The sequence below is a fragment of the Pseudorasbora parva genome, chromosome 15 (genome assembly GCF_024679245.1).
Source record: "Pseudorasbora parva isolate DD20220531a chromosome 15, ASM2467924v1, whole genome shotgun sequence".
NCBI classification, from domain to species: domain Eukaryota; kingdom Metazoa; phylum Chordata; class Actinopteri; order Cypriniformes; family Gobionidae; genus Pseudorasbora; species Pseudorasbora parva.
Genome location: NC_090186.1, coordinates 44,381,669 through 44,402,568, shown reverse-complemented (window position 1 = coordinate 44,402,568; position 20,900 = coordinate 44,381,669). Strand labels below are relative to the sequence as shown.

At 40.0% G+C, this 20,900-nt stretch overlaps 2 protein-coding genes across 5 annotated transcripts; both read left to right on the top strand.

Annotated features, from left to right (window-relative positions):
- The first annotated feature begins 3,162 nt into the window (after nt 1–3,162).
- Nucleotides 3,163–8,369, top strand: LOC137041721 (apolipoprotein B-100-like). Of its 3 annotated transcripts, XR_010898140.1 has the most exons (8): nt 3,163–3,603; nt 5,642–5,671; nt 5,811–5,914; nt 5,999–6,144; nt 7,315–7,462; nt 7,786–7,841; nt 7,958–8,110; nt 8,276–8,369. XR_010898140.1 is itself a non-coding variant. In XM_067418319.1 (7 exons), the coding sequence occupies exons 1-7, from the start codon at nt 3,552–3,554 to the stop codon at nt 8,311–8,313; spliced, it is 660 nt and encodes a 219-aa protein (XP_067274420.1). In that variant the 5' UTR covers nt 3,173–3,551; the 3' UTR covers nt 8,314–8,328. The 3 variants fall into 3 exon arrangements, 2 of the variants coding, with proteins under 2 accessions (XP_067274420.1, XP_067274421.1); XM_067418319.1 differs by lacking the exon at nt 7,786–7,841 and having other exon boundaries at nt 3,173–3,603; nt 8,287–8,328; XM_067418320.1 differs by lacking the exon at nt 7,786–7,841 and having other exon boundaries at nt 3,174–3,603; nt 8,276–8,308.
- Nucleotides 8,354–20,876, top strand: LOC137041719 (apolipoprotein B-100-like). 2 transcript variants are annotated; one of them, XM_067418317.1, is made up of 16 exons: nt 8,354–8,479; nt 8,732–8,843; nt 9,478–9,624; nt 10,254–10,465; nt 10,544–10,739; nt 10,814–10,993; nt 11,065–11,244; nt 11,362–11,529; nt 11,858–12,063; nt 12,567–12,746; nt 12,822–12,931; nt 13,613–13,813; nt 15,164–15,327; nt 15,688–15,746; nt 15,823–16,190; nt 16,273–20,876. In XM_067418317.1, exons 1-16 carry the CDS (start codon nt 8,412–8,414, stop codon nt 20,484–20,486), a joined length of 6,765 nt encoding a protein of 2,254 aa, XP_067274418.1. In that variant the 5' UTR covers nt 8,354–8,411; the 3' UTR covers nt 20,487–20,876. The 2 variants fall into 2 exon arrangements, with proteins under 2 accessions (XP_067274418.1, XP_067274419.1); XM_067418318.1 differs by lacking the exons at nt 8,354–8,479; nt 8,732–8,843; nt 9,478–9,624 and adding an exon at nt 9,662–9,768.
- Nucleotides 20,877–20,900: the final 24 nt, after the last annotated feature.

Below are 20,900 nucleotides of genomic sequence, written 5' to 3'. Positions count from 1 at the left end.
CGAGTTATGAATTCTACATATAGTCCCATTATTTTTCCCCTGCATCCGCGTATTCACGTGAGGAGCTCCTGTCCCAAAGACAGTCCTTGTTTATTCAAAACTACTTTTGCTGATCTATACATAGATTATGCAAGATTGAGAAGCTGCACACATCTGCAACGCAATGTTTGATAGTGGAACGGCGCACACACACGCACACACACACACACACACACACACACACCAATGATAAACATACTGAGCGTTCTATATTCTATATGTCACTTTATGATGGACGGATGCACTTTTATGATGGACGGATGCACTTTTATGATGGACGGATGCACTTTTATGACGGACAGATGCACTTTTATGATGGACAGATGCACTTTTATGATGGACGGATGCTCTTTTATGATGGACAGATGCACTTTTATGATGGACAGATGCACTTTTATGACGGACAAATGCACTTTTATGATGGACAGATGCACTTTTATGATGGACGGATGCTCTTTTATGATGGACAGATGCACTTTTATGATGGACAGATGCACTTTTATGACGGACAGATGCACTTTTATGACAGACAGATGCACTTTTATGACGGACAGATGAACGGATGCACTTTTATGATGGACAGATGCACTTTTATGATGGACAGTTGCACTTTTATGACGGACAGATGCACTTTTATGACGGACAGATGCACTTTTATGATGGATAGATGCACTTTTATGATGGATAGATGCACTTTTATGACGGACAGATGCACTTTTATGACGGACAGATGAACGGATGCACTTTTATGATGGACAGATGCACTTTTATGATGGATAGATGCACTTTTATGATGGACAGATGCACTTTTATGATGGACAGATGCACTTTTATGATGGATAGATGCACTTTTATGATGGACAGATGCACTTTTATGACGGACAGATGCACTTTTATGATGGACAGATGCACTTTTATGATGGACAGATGCACTTTTATGACGGACAGATGCACTTTTATGATGGATAGATGCACTTTTATGATGGACAGATGCACTTTTATGACGGACAGATGCACTTTTATGATGGACAGATGCACTTTTATGATGGACAGATGCACTTTTATGACGGACAGATGCACTTTTATGATGGACAGATGCACTTTTATGACGGACAGATGCACTTTTATGATGGACAGATGCACTTTTATGACGGACAGATGCACTTTTATGATGGACAGATGCACTTTTATGACGGACAGATGCACATTTATGATGGACGGATGCACTTTTATGACGGACAGATGCACTTTTATGATGGATAGATGCACTTTTATGATGGACAGATGCACTTTTATGATGGACAGATGCACTTTTATGATGGACGGATGCACTTTTATGACGGACAGATGAACGGATGCACTTTTATGATGGACGGATGCACTTTTATGATGGACGGATGCACTTTTATGATGGACAGATGCACTTTTATGATGGATAGATGCACTTTTATGATGGACAGATGCACTTTTATGACGGACAGATGAACGGATGCACTTTTATGATGGACGGATGCACTTTTATGATGGACAGATGCACTTTTATGACGGACAGATGAACGGATGCACTTTTATGATGGACGGATGCACTTTTATGACGGACAGATGAACGGATGCACTTTTATGATGGACAGATGCACTTTTATGATGATAGATGCACTTTTATGATGGACAGATGCACTTTTATGATGGACAGATGCACTTTTATGATGGACAGATGCACTTTTATGACGGACAGATGCACTTTTATGATGGACAGATGCACTTTTATGATGGACAGATGCACTTTTATGATGGACAGATGCACTTTTATGACGGATAGATGCACTTTTATGACGGACAGATGCACTTTTATGATGGACAGATGCACTTTTATGACGGACAGATGCACTTTTATGACGGACAGATGCACTTTTATGACGGACAGATGCACTTTTATGATGGACAGATGCACTTTTATGATGGACAGATGCACTTTTATGATGGACAGATGCACTTTTATGATGGACAGATGCACTTTTATGATGGACAGATGCACTTTTATGACGGATAGATGCACTTTTATGACGGATAGATGCACTTTTATGATGGACAGATGCACTTTTATGATGGACAGATGCACTTTTATGACGGACAGATGCACTTTTATGATGGACAGATGCACTTTTATGATGGATAGATGCACTTTTATGATGGATAGATGCACTTTTATGATGGACAGATGCACTTTTATGACGGACAGATGCACTTTTATGATGGACAGATGCACTTTTATGACGGATAGATGCACTTTTATGATGGACAGATGCACTTTTATGACGGATAGATGCACTTTTATGACGGACAGATGCACTTTTATGATGGACAGATGCACTATTATGACGGACAGATGCCCTTTTATGATGGATAGATGCACTTTTATGATGGACAGATGCACTTTTATGATGGACAGATGCACTTTTATGATGGACGGATGCACTTTTATGATGGACAGATGCACTTTTATGACGGACAGATGAACGGATGCACTTTTATGATGGACGGATGCACTTTTATGATGGACGGATGCACTTTTATGATGGACAGATGCACTTTTATGACGGACAGATGAACGGATGCACTTTTATGATGGACAGATGCACTTTTATGATGGACAGATGCACTTTTATGACGGACAGATGAACGGATGCACTTTTATGATGGACGGATGCACTTTTATGACGGACAGATGAACGGATGCACTTTTATGACGGACAGATGAACGGATGCACTTTTATGACGGATAGATGCACTTTTATGATGGACAGATGCACTTTTATGATGGACAGATGCACTTTTATGATGGACAGATGCACTTTTATGATGGACAGATGCACTTTTAGGTACTTCAAAAAAACACAAGTCACTGCCATTATTAAGCTTGGAAGAGCCAGGACATTTTTAATATAAAAAAAATCATATACACCTGACTTAAGGGTGAGTAAATTATGGACTATTTTTCATTATTGAGTGAACTATCCCCTTAAAAAAATGTCCTAACCTCCATTTCTAGTCTTGTAGTGTTTTCTTTCTTATTACATCCAGTAACTTTTATTTATACAATATAGATTATTTAGACACAGCAATACACGGGAAAATATCAGAATCAATGAACACATTAAATATGAGACTAATTCAAATTCAGCTGTAAAAACACAATAGTGCCATTATTCAGCAGCTCAATTCAGTTCAAGTTTTGTTGTCTTCTGATAGTGCCAGTGTACTTAAATGGATAATATGCCAAAACACAACTAAACAAATGAAAGACGAGCCTAATGTTTATTAGCAAACTCTGTCTGTTTGTGCTATCAGCCTCCTTGAGGAATCAATGCCAAACTCGGCTCTGTTTGAGCTTTATTCTGCCACAGACTATGAACTTTGGAGTAAGGGCTGAAATTACAGTGCACACATGAGTTTGTTGAGCTATAAATGTCCTGAAAACGGAGAACTAAGAGGAGAACTGTTCTGAAGCCATCATGGCCGACAATAAGCTCCATCTTCTGCTGCTGTTGACCGTCGCCGTGTCCAGTAAGTATCTCTAATGCCGCTCATTCTGAGTCGCACAAAATGACCAACTTGTTAACCTCAATATTTTGCACTGCAGAATGCTGTAGTTTTTCAGTACAAGTATCTAAACATTCTTAAATAAATGCCATTTACTTGAGACGCTAACTGACATGTATATCAACATTAAGGGAAAACATGTTAAATATTTATGCTTCGTTTCAGTAATTAAAATGTTGGAGCATGTTCTTTTTTCCAGTTTAATAGGATACATTGTTGGGATGCATATGAAATTTAAGGCAATTTCCGACACAAAAGAAAAACCATCATTTTTGGTGAATCTTAATTATGGAAAATAAAGTTTGAGATGAGAAATCTAAATTATATTATATTTATGAGATTGAAAAGTCAAAAACATGACATAAAAAGTCAGAAATTGACATACTGTCATAATAATAAAAAGTAAAAAAAAAAATATGACTTGCAAGTAATAATTATGACAAAAGTTGAACTTATTACATAAAAAGTAATTATTATGACATACTAAGTCATAATTGTGGCTTTTTATATCATAATTATGACAAGCCGAAGTTAGAAGATTATGAGAATGAAAAGTCAAAATCAAAATTATGATCTACTAAGCACTACAATGTGTGATTGAAGTACTAAGCAGATCATAATTTTGATTTTGACTTTTCTAGGTATTTAGAAAAATACCTTTACCAATACTTTCTGCTTGGTATTTTTTGTTTCTGAATACCATTGGATATACAGTGGGGCAAAAAGGTATTTAGTCAGCCACCAATTGTGCAAGTTCTCCCACTTAAAAAGATGAGAGAGACCTGGAATTTTCATCATAGATACACTTCAATTATGAAAGACAGAATGAGGGGGGAAAAATCCAGAAAATCACATTGTCTTATTTTTAATAATCCGCGAGAATACACCAAAACTACTGATACACACCACTGCACTACACAGACACACTTATCCAACAACAAATGAACAAACAATCAAATGAGAAAAGTTACAAACGCTTACAGAGTAGTTGTCTATCAATCAATCGATGCTTATAATGAATTTATTTGCAAATTATGGTGAAAAATAAGTATTTGGTCAATATCAAAACTTCATCTCAATACTTTGTTTTATACCCTTTGTTGGTAATGACAGAGGTAAAACATTTTCTGTAAGCCTCCACAAGGTTTTTACACACTGTTACTGGTAGTTTGGCCCATTCCTCCCTCAGATCTCCTCTAGAGCACTGATGTTTTAGGGCTGTCGTTGGGCAAAACAGATTTTTAAAGATTTTCTATGGGGTTGAGATCTGGAGACTGGCTAGGCCACTCCAGGACCTTGAAAATGTTCCTACAAAACCACTCCTATTTTGCCTGGGCGGTGTGTTTGGGATCATTTTCATGCTGAAAGACCCAGCCATGCTTCATCTTCAATCCCCTTGCTGATGTTGCTCACGATACATGGCCGCCCCATTCATTCTTTCCTTTACACGGATCAGTCGTACTTGTCCCTTTGCAGAAAAACAGCCCCAAAACATGATGTTCCCCCTCATGCTTCACAGTAGGTATGGTGCAACTCAGCACTCTTTCCCCTCCAAACACGACAAGCTGAGTTTTTATAAAAAAGTTATATTTTGGTTTCATCTGAACACATGACATTCTGCCAATTCTCTTCTGGATCATCCAAATGCTCTCTAGCAAACTTCAGATGGGGCTGGATATATACAGGCTTAAGCAGGGGGACACGTCTGGCACTGCAGGATTTGCGTAGTGTGTATTACTGATGGTAGCTTTTGTTACTTTGGTCCCAGCTCTATGCAGGTCATTCACTAGGTCTATCGTGTGGTTCTGGGATTTTTGCTCACCGTTCTTGTGATCATTTTGACCCCACGGGGTGAGATCTTGCGTGAAGCCCCAGATCGAGGGAGATTATCAGTGGTCTTGTATGTTTTCGAAGTTTTTCAGCCCTGACTTCAGATGTAACCTCAGTGCAAATGCTATAGTTTTAATGCAATGTAATAATGTGCATTTGTTTTGTTTTACAGAAGCTCAGGATGAAGGAGCGCCATGTTTGAGTATGTCTCTTGCAATTATTCTGGAGAATTTACTTTACATGCAAACCTTCAGTTCTAATGATCTAAATTCAATATTAAATGCCTGCTGTTTCTCACTTGTGGATAATGTGTATTAAATTAGTTGCTCTGCTTCTTCTAGTGGCCAAAAGATACAAGCCCTTCAACAAGTATGAATACTTCTATGAGACCGAGTCCTTGAATGCTTTGAACGGGGCTGTCAACGGCCCCAAGGCTAGCTGCAAGGTACGCTACGACTTCATTTCCCCATATCAAACTCTGAGGATACTATTGTTTTTTTTTAGCAATGCTCTGTTAATATTGTATTAGGTTGAGATTGCAGTTCCTGGTACATGCAGCTACATTGTGCGCACCACCGACTGCACGCTGAGTAAAGTGAGTGAGGTCGATGCAGATGGAAACCCTGTGTTTGGAGCAGCTGCTGGTGCGGAGGACTTCAAAACCGCCATGGAGAGGTAAAAGACTGTTCACATTAGCAATAACTAGGGTCAATCTCTCTCCTAGGTCATATCATTCGGGCAGTGGTGCTTATTTAATAGTCACAAGGCTGTATCTTTGCAATGCTCTGACCAAATTAGGTACAGATCATCACAAGAATGACCTGAGGCTACATGCTGCGTTTTGATGCAGTGTCATCTACTGGTCCAGAGATTAGATTAGATTAGAATTTTTTTGCCTATAACTTCTGAACACTTTTCCCAAAAAGTGTTTCGTTAGATTCGGATGGCATGCTGAGTCGAATGATATCCAGTTTTCCTATATCGATCATTTTGAATTTTGTAGTAAAATGCTGTATTTCATGAACGCATTAAGCGTATCATTATGAAACTTTGTTTGGCTCATCAGGACGATGCCCTAAAGGAGATTGAAAAGTTTCGAGCAAGCTATTGGTAAAATCTATTGGTAAAAATCTAATATTCACATGCTTATAACTGTGGATGTGGTTGACTTATTTTCACGGGAGTCATATCCTCGGATTCCTGGATAGGAATAATTTTCCAATAGAAAAATCAGAATCATAGCAGCTTGATCAAGTGTTTAAGGCAAAATGTCAAAATGTTGATAGTAAGTGGGGAAAACACCCAATTAAATTCAGGTGTGGGTTATTTTTATATGTCAACTTATAAGCAAAATGTGATTTTTTTCCCACCAAATTTGAGACTTACAGTATGTATGGGGGAACTTTGAGGACACAAAGAAGTTGTGGCACTATAATTAAACAAAACATGAAATTGGCTCTATATAACTTTTAGCTTAAAACTAATTTATTTCCTAATGTATTTTTTGCAGTTGGTCCGTTGTTAGCTTCCTTGTTTGCTTCTGTTGTGCTTGGCACCAATAATTGCTGCTGGCAGCTCTATTTAAATTTAGTTTAGCTTAGTTTTTTAAAGCATCTATCACGTTTCCTGATGTGTATTGAGGATGGTTGTGCGATTTATGTTTCACACTTCAGAATAACCGTTAAGGGAACAGTAGGCATCGAAGCTCCCTGGTTTTTAACACTGCACTGTGGGACTTTTTAGGAGTGAAAGTTTTAGTTCACTGGAAGAAATCTGCGATCGATAAGTTCTCTGACTACAGAACAGATGATCATATTCAGCAGACTCGTCTCTCTCTTTGTTCAGTCATCCTCTGAAGTTCACCATTGAGGGAGACGATGACATCAAGCTTTTCCCTGAGGAGGATGAGCGGATAAACATCCTCAACATCAAGAGAGGAATCATCTCTGCTCTCGCTGTCCCAGTGCTGGAGGAGGACCGCAACAAACACATGGTACATTGTAGGGCTGCACAATAAATCAAAATGAAATCGATATCGTGTTTGCTGCAATTTCATTAATATACTTATGCAGTACTGGTTTCAGAGTGAACCGCGTCATTTACACCTGATCATGAGTTGCAAACTTGTTAAAGGACAAAGTGCTGAGCTTCAATCTCTTCAATGAAACAAGCAGTGTATGTTTTTATTTTCCGGCAACCCATCAAAATAAAAGCTGTTTAAAAATGAAGAAATTTTAATATTTGTATTGTAATTTTACAGTAAAATAAATGTAATTGTAACAAGATGTTCATATCAAATCCTCTTCTTACATTCAGGCTGACAGCCATTCAAGTCATCTGGTGAAAGTTCACGCATTTTTAAACATCGCAATGTACGTCACATATGCTAAATATCACAATGTCAGTTTTCGCTGGTCTATTGATAAACTTGAATTTGAAGATGCTCATGTCAAACCAACTTCTAACATTCAGACCGTTTCCATTCCAGCCCACCATCTACGGTCTGTGTAAGACTGATTATGTCGTGAACACCAGAGAGGAAATCGCCACTGAAGTCACCCTAAGAAGAGATCTGTCCGGTTGTGACAAGTTCAGGCCAGTGGAAGACCACACCAGTCCTCTCGCCCTCATCACCGGCATGGTGAGTTCTGAGACCTACAACTAAAGGGCCACGATTGTGCTGCTTTAAAGGTTGTCTCCTACAGTAGTTTTAGATTCATCCAATGCTCTGATTGGTCAGATGGGCTGGCCCAGTCTGTTTTGATTGGCCGCAAACCAAACACTCATTAGCATATCTGAATCTCAGCTTTTCCTCAGCTCTTGATACAGTGGTACGAACAGTAACGATGGCGTCAGTTTCAGTCTCATCAGAGTGGATTTGATTTGGCAGCAGAAAACAGCCTCACTTTAAGACGTAATGCACGGATCCAATGTATTGATAAATGCTGGCGATGGCTAAGGTCAAGCCAAGCAAACCCATCTACTACGCTCTCAGCAATGCTGTGAGAAGGTGAGCTGTAGTAAATCTTTAGATTAAGACCAATCTTTTGGCCAAGATCTTGGGTTTGATTCCCAGGGAATGCATGCACAATGTAATTATTCCAAAGTTTTGATGTTTACCTCGAAGGATAAGGATAAAAGCATCTGCCAAATGCATAATGTGAAAGACGTTTTCAGACAAACTGAAGTTTTGTCTCACTGACTGTCGTCCATGTTCTACACAATTTTCATCGACACATCTTTATTCTCTGCGTGACCCAAGGCTCTTTGAGACGAATGGAGTCACCAGTGAGATCCAGGCAGTGGCTGATTACGGCCTTGAACAGATCGGGGATTGCACAGGTGACCAGGAACACGTCTATCTTTCTTTGAAGGTATGTTTGCACAAACTCCTATATGCTAAAATTAACTAATAAACTTCAAACTCACAACTAAAGCCCTATTCGGATGGTAATTGTATCTCATGGGGATGTGAGGTATTCTCAACATTTACAGGGGTTAGTCCGTGATTTTATTGCCATTTTCTGTGTTTTTCTCCCATTATCTGTATAAAAATTCTCAGATAAATTACCTGTTTTTTGACGAACACCAATGTTGTGTTGGTAATTTAATTGCCATCCGAATCCACATTTTTATATCCTTTTCACTGCCAATCACTTGCCAGCAACTTCAAAGTAATGTCTGCATGCATTTTAAGAAAAAAGTTACTAGATTATTTTTGATATACTAAACCGTACTCGAACCACACAACAAATTTGACATGCCAAAATTGATGTTAGGCAACAACTCTGTAATGCTTTGACATATTGGTACAAAAATTGGTACATGTAATCATAATCATAACCTAAGGGTACTTGCACATTTGTGGCACAGCACCATCTACTGGTCACGAGAAACACACATTTGAGTTTTGCTCAAACTGCTGAATGGTTTTGCCAAACGATTTGGCCTGAACGGTTTGGTTCATGAGATTGGTCTCCTTAGATTACCCATTAAAATCTATTACAGGTCATTGGTAACATGGTGGCGGCACTGGGAGCCGCGCGCCCTGCTTTGCAGTCTTCTGTTATTCGATGCATCAATCAGCCGGCTGCCTCTGCTGCAGTCCAACAGGCCGCGGTCCAGGTCTACAGACAGATTCCTGTACCTGAAGAGGTGAGATGTTCAACAAACACAACTATTGGTGTGATTGAAGTCAGTCTAAAATAGGAGAGACAGTCGGTGGAGCTGGACCTCTAGTTACTCCTCGCTGGATGTAATTGGTGGAGCCAGAACACTCCACCCATTAGGCTGGACTAGGTAAAGATCCAACAATTACATGACATTGTGATATTTTGTTTCTCTGTGATATAAATCACAATATATTGAAAAAATACAGGAAGTTTCACCAGAGTAATCTAATAGTTCTATTTGGAAAGAATGAATCATTCTAGAATGATTGGGGTGATTTTGTTGGAAATTCATTTGCATATTTTAAAAAACTATAAAAGCTGATTGTGAGAATTTCAAGATATAAACTCACAAATTGTTATAAATTACAATGTCAGAATTGCGAGATAAAAAGTCACAATTACCTTTTTTATTCAGTGGCAGAAACATTTAACATTTTTATTACAATATCCCCTAAAAAAAGAAAGGTAGAAATATAGATAATGAGACTCAGAAACATTGTATAATGAACTAAACGTGTGTAAATTATGTACTTCACTCTTCACTCTGAATAATGCGCTATTTCTGGCGTTTATATCAGCCCTGGTCTAAAGCTCATCTGATGGCTCTCACAGGGCCGAGCGGAGCTCATGTATGCGGTTCTGGACAGAGGCTCGTCCGTACAGAAGCGTGTAGCCTCGTATCTAATCCTGATGAAGAATCCCAATCCTGCTGAACTCGCTCAACTGGCAGCGGCGCTCCTTGTTGAGGAAAATCCTCAGGTCAAGAGCTTCATCCAATCTCACATCAGCAACATCTGGAGCTACGCAGCACCAGAGAGCCTGGAGTGAGTGAACAATAGAATGGGAAGAACCTAATCTAGTTTTCAGAAGAAAAGCTAATCTTGTTTTTGTTGCCTCCCTAGCTTGAGACAGAAGATTCGAGATGCCTTTCAAGGCAATGAAATTGAAATGCTCATGGATCCCATCGAACTCTCTCGATACTACAGACTGGGATCTTTAGAAGGAAACATGATCTTTGAATCTCCAAATGAACTTCCGAGGGAGGTCATGCTGGAGATGACCTTGAATGCATTTGGGTTTGATATGGACTTGATTGAGGTACATAGTTCAACATTTACTTGATTACTGCCAAATTCTCTTTACCATAATCGAGAAGCCCTAATGTCTTTCAGATTGGCATGGAGGGAAAGGGCTTTGAGCCCATTGTGGAGGCCCTCTTTGGAGAAGATGGATTCTTCCCAGATACAATCCTGAAGGCCACTTTATACGCTACCGACAAGATGCCCACCCAACTCAATGAGGTCTTGGACAACATGCTGCCGATCACGAGAAACGAAAGGAAGAAGAGACAGGTATTGTAGTGAAAGTGGCAAATGGATGTTATTTCTTCACAGCTGGATTCTCACTCTCTTCTGTGTGTTAGGCTTCTCAAAACATACTCAATGAAATCAGTCACAATGTCAACAAGCTTTTCGAGGACTTGAAGGCCCAGAATGCTCCTGAAGCAATGGTGTACCTCAAGCTTTTGGGTGCTGAACTTGGGTATCTTGACACAAAAGATGGCAAGATGATTCGCAGTCTCCTTAAGATGATCCCCACTGATGTGAGTACAGCTTTACCAATCACAGCGGTCGTCGCTTTCATAAAATCATCAGGCACAACATTTTTCGGTCACCAAAATGTTGGTGCATTACTAATCAGAATGATATATTTGAAACAGTTCCTCAAAAGACTGCTCTCAAGTGTCGACAACGAGCTTTTCCTTCACTACATCTTCATGGATAATGAGTTTTATCTGCCCACCGGCGCTGGCTTTCCTCTGAGAGTTGCTCTGTCTAGTACCTTCACTCCTGGAGTCAAAGGAGGATTGAGCTTTAATCCATCCACGGTGAGTCTAACACACTTCAGTCGTGCATATGTTATTCTCAACAACAAATTATCTTGCATTTCTACTATTATACTCTACCTATATTAAGATGTATTTATGTTTTGAAAGCTTTTATTTGATCAAATGCAATAAAAAATTCCACACAAAATATATAGAGCTGCAAAACATATGAAACAGCTGTTTTACACTAGAATAATATTTCATAATGTTTACTGTATTTTTGATCAAATTAATACAGCCTTGGAGAGTAGAAGAGGCTTCTTTCAAAATCGTAAAAAAACCTTAATCCGAACTTTGACAAACTTGATTTTATTTGACTACACCACAGAGGGAATTTGCTTTGACGCTGTCTGCTGGCATTGAGTTTGTGACTGAGATTGGGACTCACTTCCCCGACTATGTTCACTGTGGTCTGGAGATGCAGACGAACATCTATCATGAGAGCGGTATTAAAGCGAAGCTCTCTGTGACTGACAGCCAGCTCAAGCTCTCCATTCCAGCTCCTCGTGGTCTGACTGAGCTCATCAGCGTCACGTAAGACATTTAAAATCCCTTAAAGGGATAGTTCCTCCCAAAAAGAAAATTACCCCATGTAAAATTAGAATTACGACATGTAAAGTTGCAAACGTAATTACCTTTTTTGTGTATCCCAGAGCAGAAACAAGCTTCCATAGGTTTTATAACATCAGGTTTTCTTTCCCAATCCAAAGAGAGCACACATGGTTGCCAGGTTGGGAACATTAAGATGAACACTTGGTAGAAAATGTATCAATTTAAGAGAACAGCTGAGATTGATTTAAGCTCATCATGACATCTGGCATTCACAAACATGATCACTCGTGGAGGCTTGTAACCAATGCAATATAATGGAAGTACATATTTTTATGACAAATAACCAATGTCACAGCGATTATGCTGAATTAACAGACACAAGCAGCAATGGGGATCACAATTAAAGTAGGATTAATTGTGCAGCCCTAAAAACAAGTCAAATAATTTTACACACAGTAAATGATGTTATTGTTCCCCATTTATAGCAACTCTCTGGTGTCTGTTGTTGGTGCCAAGACTGAGCCCATTCCGGCCAAGGGCGAGTATATTAATATGAATAAATGCACGGCTCTTTTCCCTGGACTGAAGTTCTGTACAGCCCTGAAGTATCCCGACACAAGCTCAAACGACGCTGCCCCTTACTTTCCTCTCACTGGGGACAGCACGTAAGCGAAAATCATCTTTATACTGATATAAAGATATTCCTTTCTCTCAAACATTTCATCCACATCTGTGTTTAGATTTGCTGTTGAGCTCCATCCATCTGAAGAGGTCACAGAGTACATTGCCACCATCAGCTACGCCTATGAGGATGAGGCAGACAAACTCACAATTAGCGTGAAGGCTGAAGGTTTGAGACAACTTAACAGAGTAACATTGAGTTATTGTCTACTACGTACCAAGCTAGAAATGTTATGTTCCCAGAATGTTCTTGAGACTGTCACGATGTGGAGATCTTTAAAGGGTTAGGTGACGTTATTTGGTCGACCTTCACAGAACTTTCAGGACGTTCTCTGAACATTTAGGTGATCATATTTCATTTGAATATTTTACATTCCCAGGACGTTCTCAGAACGCCCCCACTGGTGTCAAGGGCGTCGCATATATAACATTCTAGGTTGGTCCCCTAAAGGTCCTCCAAACGTTATGAGAATGTAGTGTAGAGACCGCTGCACTGAACAAGACATGTTTTATTAAACATCTGACTAACAGGGAACCATATAGAAACATTATGGTAATGTCCCAAATGTCCTCTTTGTAATGTTGCTGTGTGACCATAGAATAACCAAAAATGAACGCCCCCCTTAAGTCATATAAGTAATCTTGAACTGCAGGACTTCCATAACCAACTGAGGACATTTTAGGAACGTCCCTAATGTTCTATAAAGGTTTAGGATTTTTGTTACCTTTAGAGAACTTTTATTGCACTTTGCTTAAGGTCGCGAGAACGTCCCCTCCTGTGTGGGTAACTGGAAAAATACAAAACATCCACATTTAAAATAACCGTCATTTGTCTTTTGCTCACTAACAGGAACATCCCATGAGGCCAGAAATGTCCTGATATTAAACCGACAGCAGTACAGCGTCTCTGCACAGTTGCTAATGGATTCTCTTCAGCTTGATTCTAAAGTTTCTGCGAAACTGAAGCACACTGAGACGTTGACTTTGGAAATTGAGAATGAGCTAAAACTCCCGGAGACGACTTCAGTTCAAACACTCTCCCTGAAATACGGTGCATGTCCAGTACATTAATTAAGGGTCTGATCGTGGTTATTCAATCAACTTCAGATAACCGCAATAATTGGGCATCCAAATAAGGAAATACAGGTGCTGGTCATATAATTAGAATACCATTAACATTTTTATTTATTTCACTAATTCCATTTAAAAAGAGAAACTTTATATTATATTATTATTCATTCATTACACACAGACTGAAATATTTCAAATGTTTATTTCTTTTAATTTTGATGATTATAACTGACAACTAAGTCCTGTTGGAAAATGAAATCTGCATCTCCATAAAGTTGGTCAGCAGCAGGAACCATAGAGTGCTCTAAAACTTCCTGGTATATGGTTGACCTTTGACCTCAGAAAACACTGTGGACCAACACCAGCAGATGTCATGGCACCCCAAACCATCACTGACTGTGGAAACTTTACACTGGACCTCAAACAACGTGGATTGTGTGACTCTCCTCTTTTCCTCCAGACTCTGGGATCCTGATTTCTAAAGGAAATGCAAAATTTACTTTCATCAGAGAACATAACTTTGGCCCACTCAGCAGTCCCTTTTGTCTTTAGCCCAGATGAGACGCTTCTGATGCTGTCTGTTGTTCAAGAGTAGCTTGACTCAAGGAATGCGAAGCTGAAACCCGTGTCTTGCATACGTCTGCGCGCGGTGGTTCTTGAAGCACTGACTCCAGCTGCAGTCCACTCTTTGTGAATCTCCACCACATTTTGAATAGGTTTTGTTTCACAATCCTCTCCAGGGTTGCAGCTATCCATATTGCTTGAACACTTTTTTCTACCACATCTTTTCCTTCCCTTCGCCTCTCTGTTAATGTGCTTGGACACAGAGCTCTGTGAACAGCCAGCCTCTTTTGCAATGACCTTTTGTGTCTTGCCCTCCTTGTGTAAGGTGTCAATGGTCGTCTTTTGGACAACTGTCGTCAGCAGTCTTCCCCATGATTGTGTCGCCTACAGAACTAGACTGAGAGGCCATTTAAAGGCCTCTGCAGGTGTTTTGAGTTCATTAGCTGATTAGTGCGTGGCACCAGGTGTTTTCAATATTCAACCTTTTCACAGTTTTCTAATTTTCTGAGATATTGAATTTGGGATTATCCTTAGTTGTCAGTTATAATCATTAAAATTAAAAGAATTAGACATCTGAAACATATGCTGTGTGAAATAAATGAAAACAATATACTTTTTTTAAGTAAAAGTAAAAAGTTTCACTTTTTGAATGGAATCAGTGAAATAAATCAACTTTTTGATGATATTCTAACATGACCAGCACCTGTATATGATCATGACAGTACAGTTATTTTACGGTTATCTTTCTAACCATATCTATCCTCAGAGAATGAGAAGATTGAGGCTGAATTTAAGTGTGATGTCAGATCTGAGATCCAGAGAATCATTCCCAACATCAGTGCTGTTGAAACATTTGTCAATAGCCTTCTTGATCGCCAGATTGGCCTGAAAGAGGTGAAGGTTCGTGATGTTCTGGCAAACACTGTTGGGGTAAGAACATCCCTCATATCTTTTTCATCAGCTTTTGAAAATACTCAAAGAAATAAATGTTTCTTAAACTTAGAGATAGTTCACCCTTAAATGAAAATTAAGTCATTTACTCACCCTGGTGTTTTTCTAATAATGCAGTATTGCCATTCTTTCTTTTTCGGACCACAGAATGGTCAGATACTTCACATGAATTGCGACCCGCATCAGGCTTTATCAAGCTGATAGGGAACGGTCAGAGAGTGCACTCTATAGGGGATGGGATGGGGAATGATCAGACAGGGAGAGGAGATAATGACTTGATTTGAGTTTTATGGTGCGCTATCCCTTTAAAAGAAATGATTGTGCGTACTCTATGTGCAGATTTTGGGAGTTCATGCCGTGCCTGTGATCACTCTTCCTGAAAGACTGTTCCTGAATGTGTGAGTTAATGTCACACCAGTATTTCAATTCATTTCACAGTTACCTGTTAAAATGAACACATGCTTTTTTAAACAGAGAGGCTGCTGCTAAATATCAGTTTGGCCAGCATTACTATACCATCACTCTTCCCTTGCCCTTGGGTGGAAAATACACAAGAGATCTGAACTTTCCCACAACCCTCACCACGCCAAACCTGATTGTACCTCATCTTGGTCTGGAATTTGAATCTACTAGCGTTGATCTTCCAGAGTTTTCCATTCCCGAGTCCGTGGCGCTTTCTGTGCCGACTCTCGGATTGGTAGAGTTGTCCGGGAAACTAAACAGCAACTTCTACAACATAGAAGCAGCTTTGTCTGCGGCCAGAGATCCTGCTGAGAGTTATTCTGCTGTGTTTAAAGTCACTGGCATAAGTCCTGTTGACCTCCTCTCCCTAAAGGTCAAAGGTAAAAACTATAATTGAAGTTTCACATGCACTTGATGTGGATAGTTGCTTATTGATTGATTGATTTGTTATATATCCCACAGGATCTGCACTAGTTGAGGCCACATCCGATGATTCTCTCAAGGCCAACATAAAGACTGTGCTTCACCACAAGATTATCAATGCCACCATCAGCATTGAGGAGGAAGTGGAATTTGCTGAAAAACTCAGTGTGAAATCCAAAACCATGCTTGAATTAACTAGTCATGTTGGAGTGCAAATTTTGCTGGAGCACACTGGACAGTTTAGAGTTGATGCTGAGGAGATCTATGGAGATGGAAACTTGGAAGGATCCTTCAAGGCTGGTTTAATCAATGGAGATGGAAACCTTTTGCAGTCAGTCTCAGTCCTCCCATTCAGATCAGAGGCGAAGATGAATTCTTCACTGAAAGTAGATTCAGCACTTCTTCGGGCTCAGAACTCCTTTACTGTAGCCTTTGCCAATGGAGAGCTGATAATTATTTCCAACAACACAGCATTCGACAACCTTTTAACATTGCTAAACACTGCTAAAATCACCTTCAAAGAATCCCAGCTTGATCTAAATTCTCACACAAAAGCACAGGTTCTTGGCCTGAAGATCCAAAACATGGCTGAGACCAGATTTGGTGTTGACGCAGTCAGCGTTAAGATTGAGACTTCCACTCATGGCTCTGCAGAACGTATCCATTCCCTGGTCACAGGAGCACTAGATGTTAATGGTCTAGTTATTCACAGTGACGCCTCTGTTATACTCATTGGACACAAAGCTGTCCACAAAGCCATTCTGGAACTCAATGAAGATGGCCTGATAACCAATGGCACAGCCTCCCTGCAAAGCCTTTTGAGTCTGGAGGAGCTCAGGCACACCTTCAAGATCACCTACAAAAATGAAGCTGCCACTGCTCAGTGCAAAACCATTGGAAATATCATGGGAAGTCACGTTAACCACAACACTGAACTCGAGATTGCTGGACTTTCTGGCCAAATCAAAAATCATATAAGTTTCAACTCCAGATCATTCAATTTTGACACCAACACTGATGGTACAACTATTCCATTCAGATTCAATTTTGATGCCACTGTTAGTGGTAATGATGAAACAAACCTGTATAGAGACACAAATTATGAGTTTATGGCAAAAGTCTTTCTAAAAGCAGAACCACAATCCTTTACTCACTCTCATGAATGCAAGGTCGCAACCGTCCTCGAGCTACCTATAGACAACGGCGGCTCCATTAAATCACAATTTGAAAGCATGTCTGACACTCTGCTGATCCCATCTGAACAAAAGACTAAAGTGACAGTTAAAGCTAAAGTGAACAAATATGCCATTGAACAGGAAATAAGCGCTTACAATACTCAAGCGCGGCTTGGCCTGGAAGGGTCTGGAAAAGTGTACACCAATCTGGTTAACACTGCCAATACTGCTTATCAGGACTTTGCAGTCTCTGGCTTCCTAAAGTATGATAAAAGCACGGATACACAATCAATTAACTTGCCTTTTACTGAAGGTTTTTCTCTAGTCCATGGCAACATCAGAATAACACTTGAGAGCATTGGCGAAACCCTGAGGAATTACTTCAACCGAGAGGGGATTGCTTCTAAAATTCAGAACTTAACTCAGCATGTTGGTGACTTTGTGTCTAATTTGAACTTTGAGAGAAGAGCTGTGCAGCTTAAACTTGCCTTGAAAGCTCTGTACCAAGAGTATGTGCTAAAGCTGAAAGGTCTGACTGGTGCATTTGAGAAGCTAGTATTTGAAATGGGTGAGGCATTGGATCATTTGGCGGAATTGACTCTGAAGGGTATGCAGATTGGCAAAGTTGTTGAAATGCTACCAAAGCACATCAAGGTTTTAATATTTTCCATCATTGAGGATGTAAAAAATATTCTTAGCTCAATCAACACCCAAGGTTACACAAAACTGAATATGATCTTTCATCCTGCCAGTGCTAAGCGTGACAGGCAGATTTTTGCAAATTCAACATCTCTTCAAGCGCCGTCTTTTGGAAAACTGTATGGTGAAGTCAGAATCAGCAGCCCTGTCTACAACTTCAGAACCTCTGCAGAGTTCAAGAACGCCTCAGAGAGATACCCTTTGTTCACTGCTTTTATTAACACTGAAGGAACCTCTGCAGACCTTAACGCTCTGAACTACAATCTAGAATCCACAGCGCAGATATCGATCCCCGAGACGAGCCCTGTAATAGTGTCTGAAACATTCAAGTTAACACACATTGACTTGACTGTAGACCAACAGGCATTGCTGACTCTGAACGGATCTGCTTCTAACAGTACTTTCTTTCTTGACACCTCATACAAGAACCAGGTGAACATCCCCTCGCACTCTCTGTCTGGGGAAATCAGCCTGATTCAGAAGGCTGTAGCTTACCAGGATGATGCTGCATTCACACTGACAGTTAAAAATGAAGGAACTGGCAAATTTGCTCTTCAAGACTTCTCTGAAGAAGGCACCCATAGGGGTGACCTGCATTTTAACATGGGCCTTGGTGCCGCCAAGCTGTCTTTTACTGGCCACACTGACAGCGATGCTTTGCAGATGAAGATAAAAGTGAACGCTGATGCTGTTGCACTAAGCCACCTCGAATTCAACGCTCGTGTTGAAACAGAGTCTCCATATATCAAGAACAGTTTACTGGTTGCTTCTGGAAAGGCTAGCTTTGGCGATATGAAGGTGGAAATCAAGGCATCTCATGTCACATTGGTTGTCGGAGCCGTCAGCGGAGTCTTCTCTAATACCGCCAACATCCTGACTTGTCCTAGTGAGGTTGCTATTGACTTTCAGAACAGAGGTATTGCCAAAATCAACCTCTTTGAGTCTTTTTTAGCCAATGTTGATCTCCAGAAAGACTACACTGTTACCTTCAACTCTGACATACAAGAAATCAGCAGTGTGGCAGTCGCCCACTTAAACCATTACAACTACAGCCATAACTTCACAGCCAGCAATAACAAAGCTGATATGGGTATTTACGCTGTTGTGAATAGTGTGGCCAACTTTGGGTACTTAAATGCTGCAGAAATGTTTGTGCCAGCCATTTTCAGGATTCCAGCAATCAGAGAGCTGAACTGGAATGATAATACTGGCCCACTGGACTTGACCACAAGTGACCAGCCCATTGGTCTAAGGGCCAAACTTGTCTACCAGAAGAGCTGGTTTGCTCCTATTATTGATTTGGGCCTCGTTGTTCCGTCATTGGGTAACCTGGTCTCTGAGGTGTCTTTCAAGTCCTCTATTCTTAACCTCAATGCTAATGCAGGTATTTATCCGAAGGACTACTTGATGCGTGTTAGTGCCAAAACTGCCTCCGTGTTTCAGGGATTGAAGGCCAAGCTTGATGGAACCACTGGCCTGACCACAAATAATGGACTGAAACTGGCCTCTTCTTTGTCTTTGGAGAATGCCCACGTTGACTGTAATTATGGGAGTACCTTGACTCTGGAAGATAACTATGAGGCTGTATTGTCTGTGGACACAGTTGCCAAGATTAATCTGACAAGCTTCACTGTTGATGCCACTCATCAACTTTCTGGGGACACCAAGGCCCATCCAAAGGCAACATCAAACTTAAAGGTCAAGTACAGCTTTGATCGTCCAGATTCAGTGGCTGCTGGATATGGAGATGCTGGGAATACCTTAAAGCTGGATGCAACTCTTTCCTTCATCTCCATTAAGTCCACAACCCAAGTAACCACAGATTCTACATTCTCTGATGACACCAAAGTTAAGGGAAACATGAATAATGAAGCTAACATCCACGTGAGCGCTGATGGTCTGAAATCCAATCTGAAGAATACTGGAAATGGGTTCATTGGTTTTAAATATTCCAAGTTGGATTTTGACATCAATGAGAAGCTGACTTTAGAGGGAGATCTTGACCGTATGTATTCTTTGCTAGAAATTGATTCAAACTATACATATAGCCATGAAAGTGATTTTCAAATTGCAATAAACCACACTGCTCTTGGAAAAGTTGAACTTGTTCCCCTGAGTACCCTCATGGCTGCTGTAGACATGCTCTTGACTCAGCCAAGTTATGATGATTTTGATGTAAGAAATGCTCAATCACCGAATGGATACAAAACAACGACTTTCTCCCGTTGGTACAATTCAAGTACAGAAATATCAGCAGAGTTTTTCAGTGAATTTCCTGTCTCAAAGCTTGTGCTTGGGTGCTCTTCTAATCTAACGTCTCCATCTACGCTTCTGGAGTATCAGGGGGAATTAAGTTTAATTCACATTGGCCAAAATTAACATTAATTTAATACACCGTATTAAAGTATTTCATCAAGGGACTGATATCAACTAATCATTGGGCTTTATTCACTTAATGCTTGTTCAACTCAGGCCTCATAATCACTGACATGAACAGATCCAGAATAACTTCATACGTGATTCTCAAGCACAATGATAGTATTTCATTCTTCCGCTGAGGATAAAGTTAGTAATTAAATCCCTGAAATATTGTTGGTCTCATTTAAACACTAATTACAATAAATTGATAATTTTACTATAGACTTGGCTCCTCGTATCATTCTACTTCATTGACAACTGTACATGTTTGTGAGGTTCATTGTTTGTTTAATTGATGTTAATGTATTTAATATAATTGTACTTTTGCAAAATAAAAAGAGGATAAAATTACTTTTGCTAATGTGTATTCCTAGT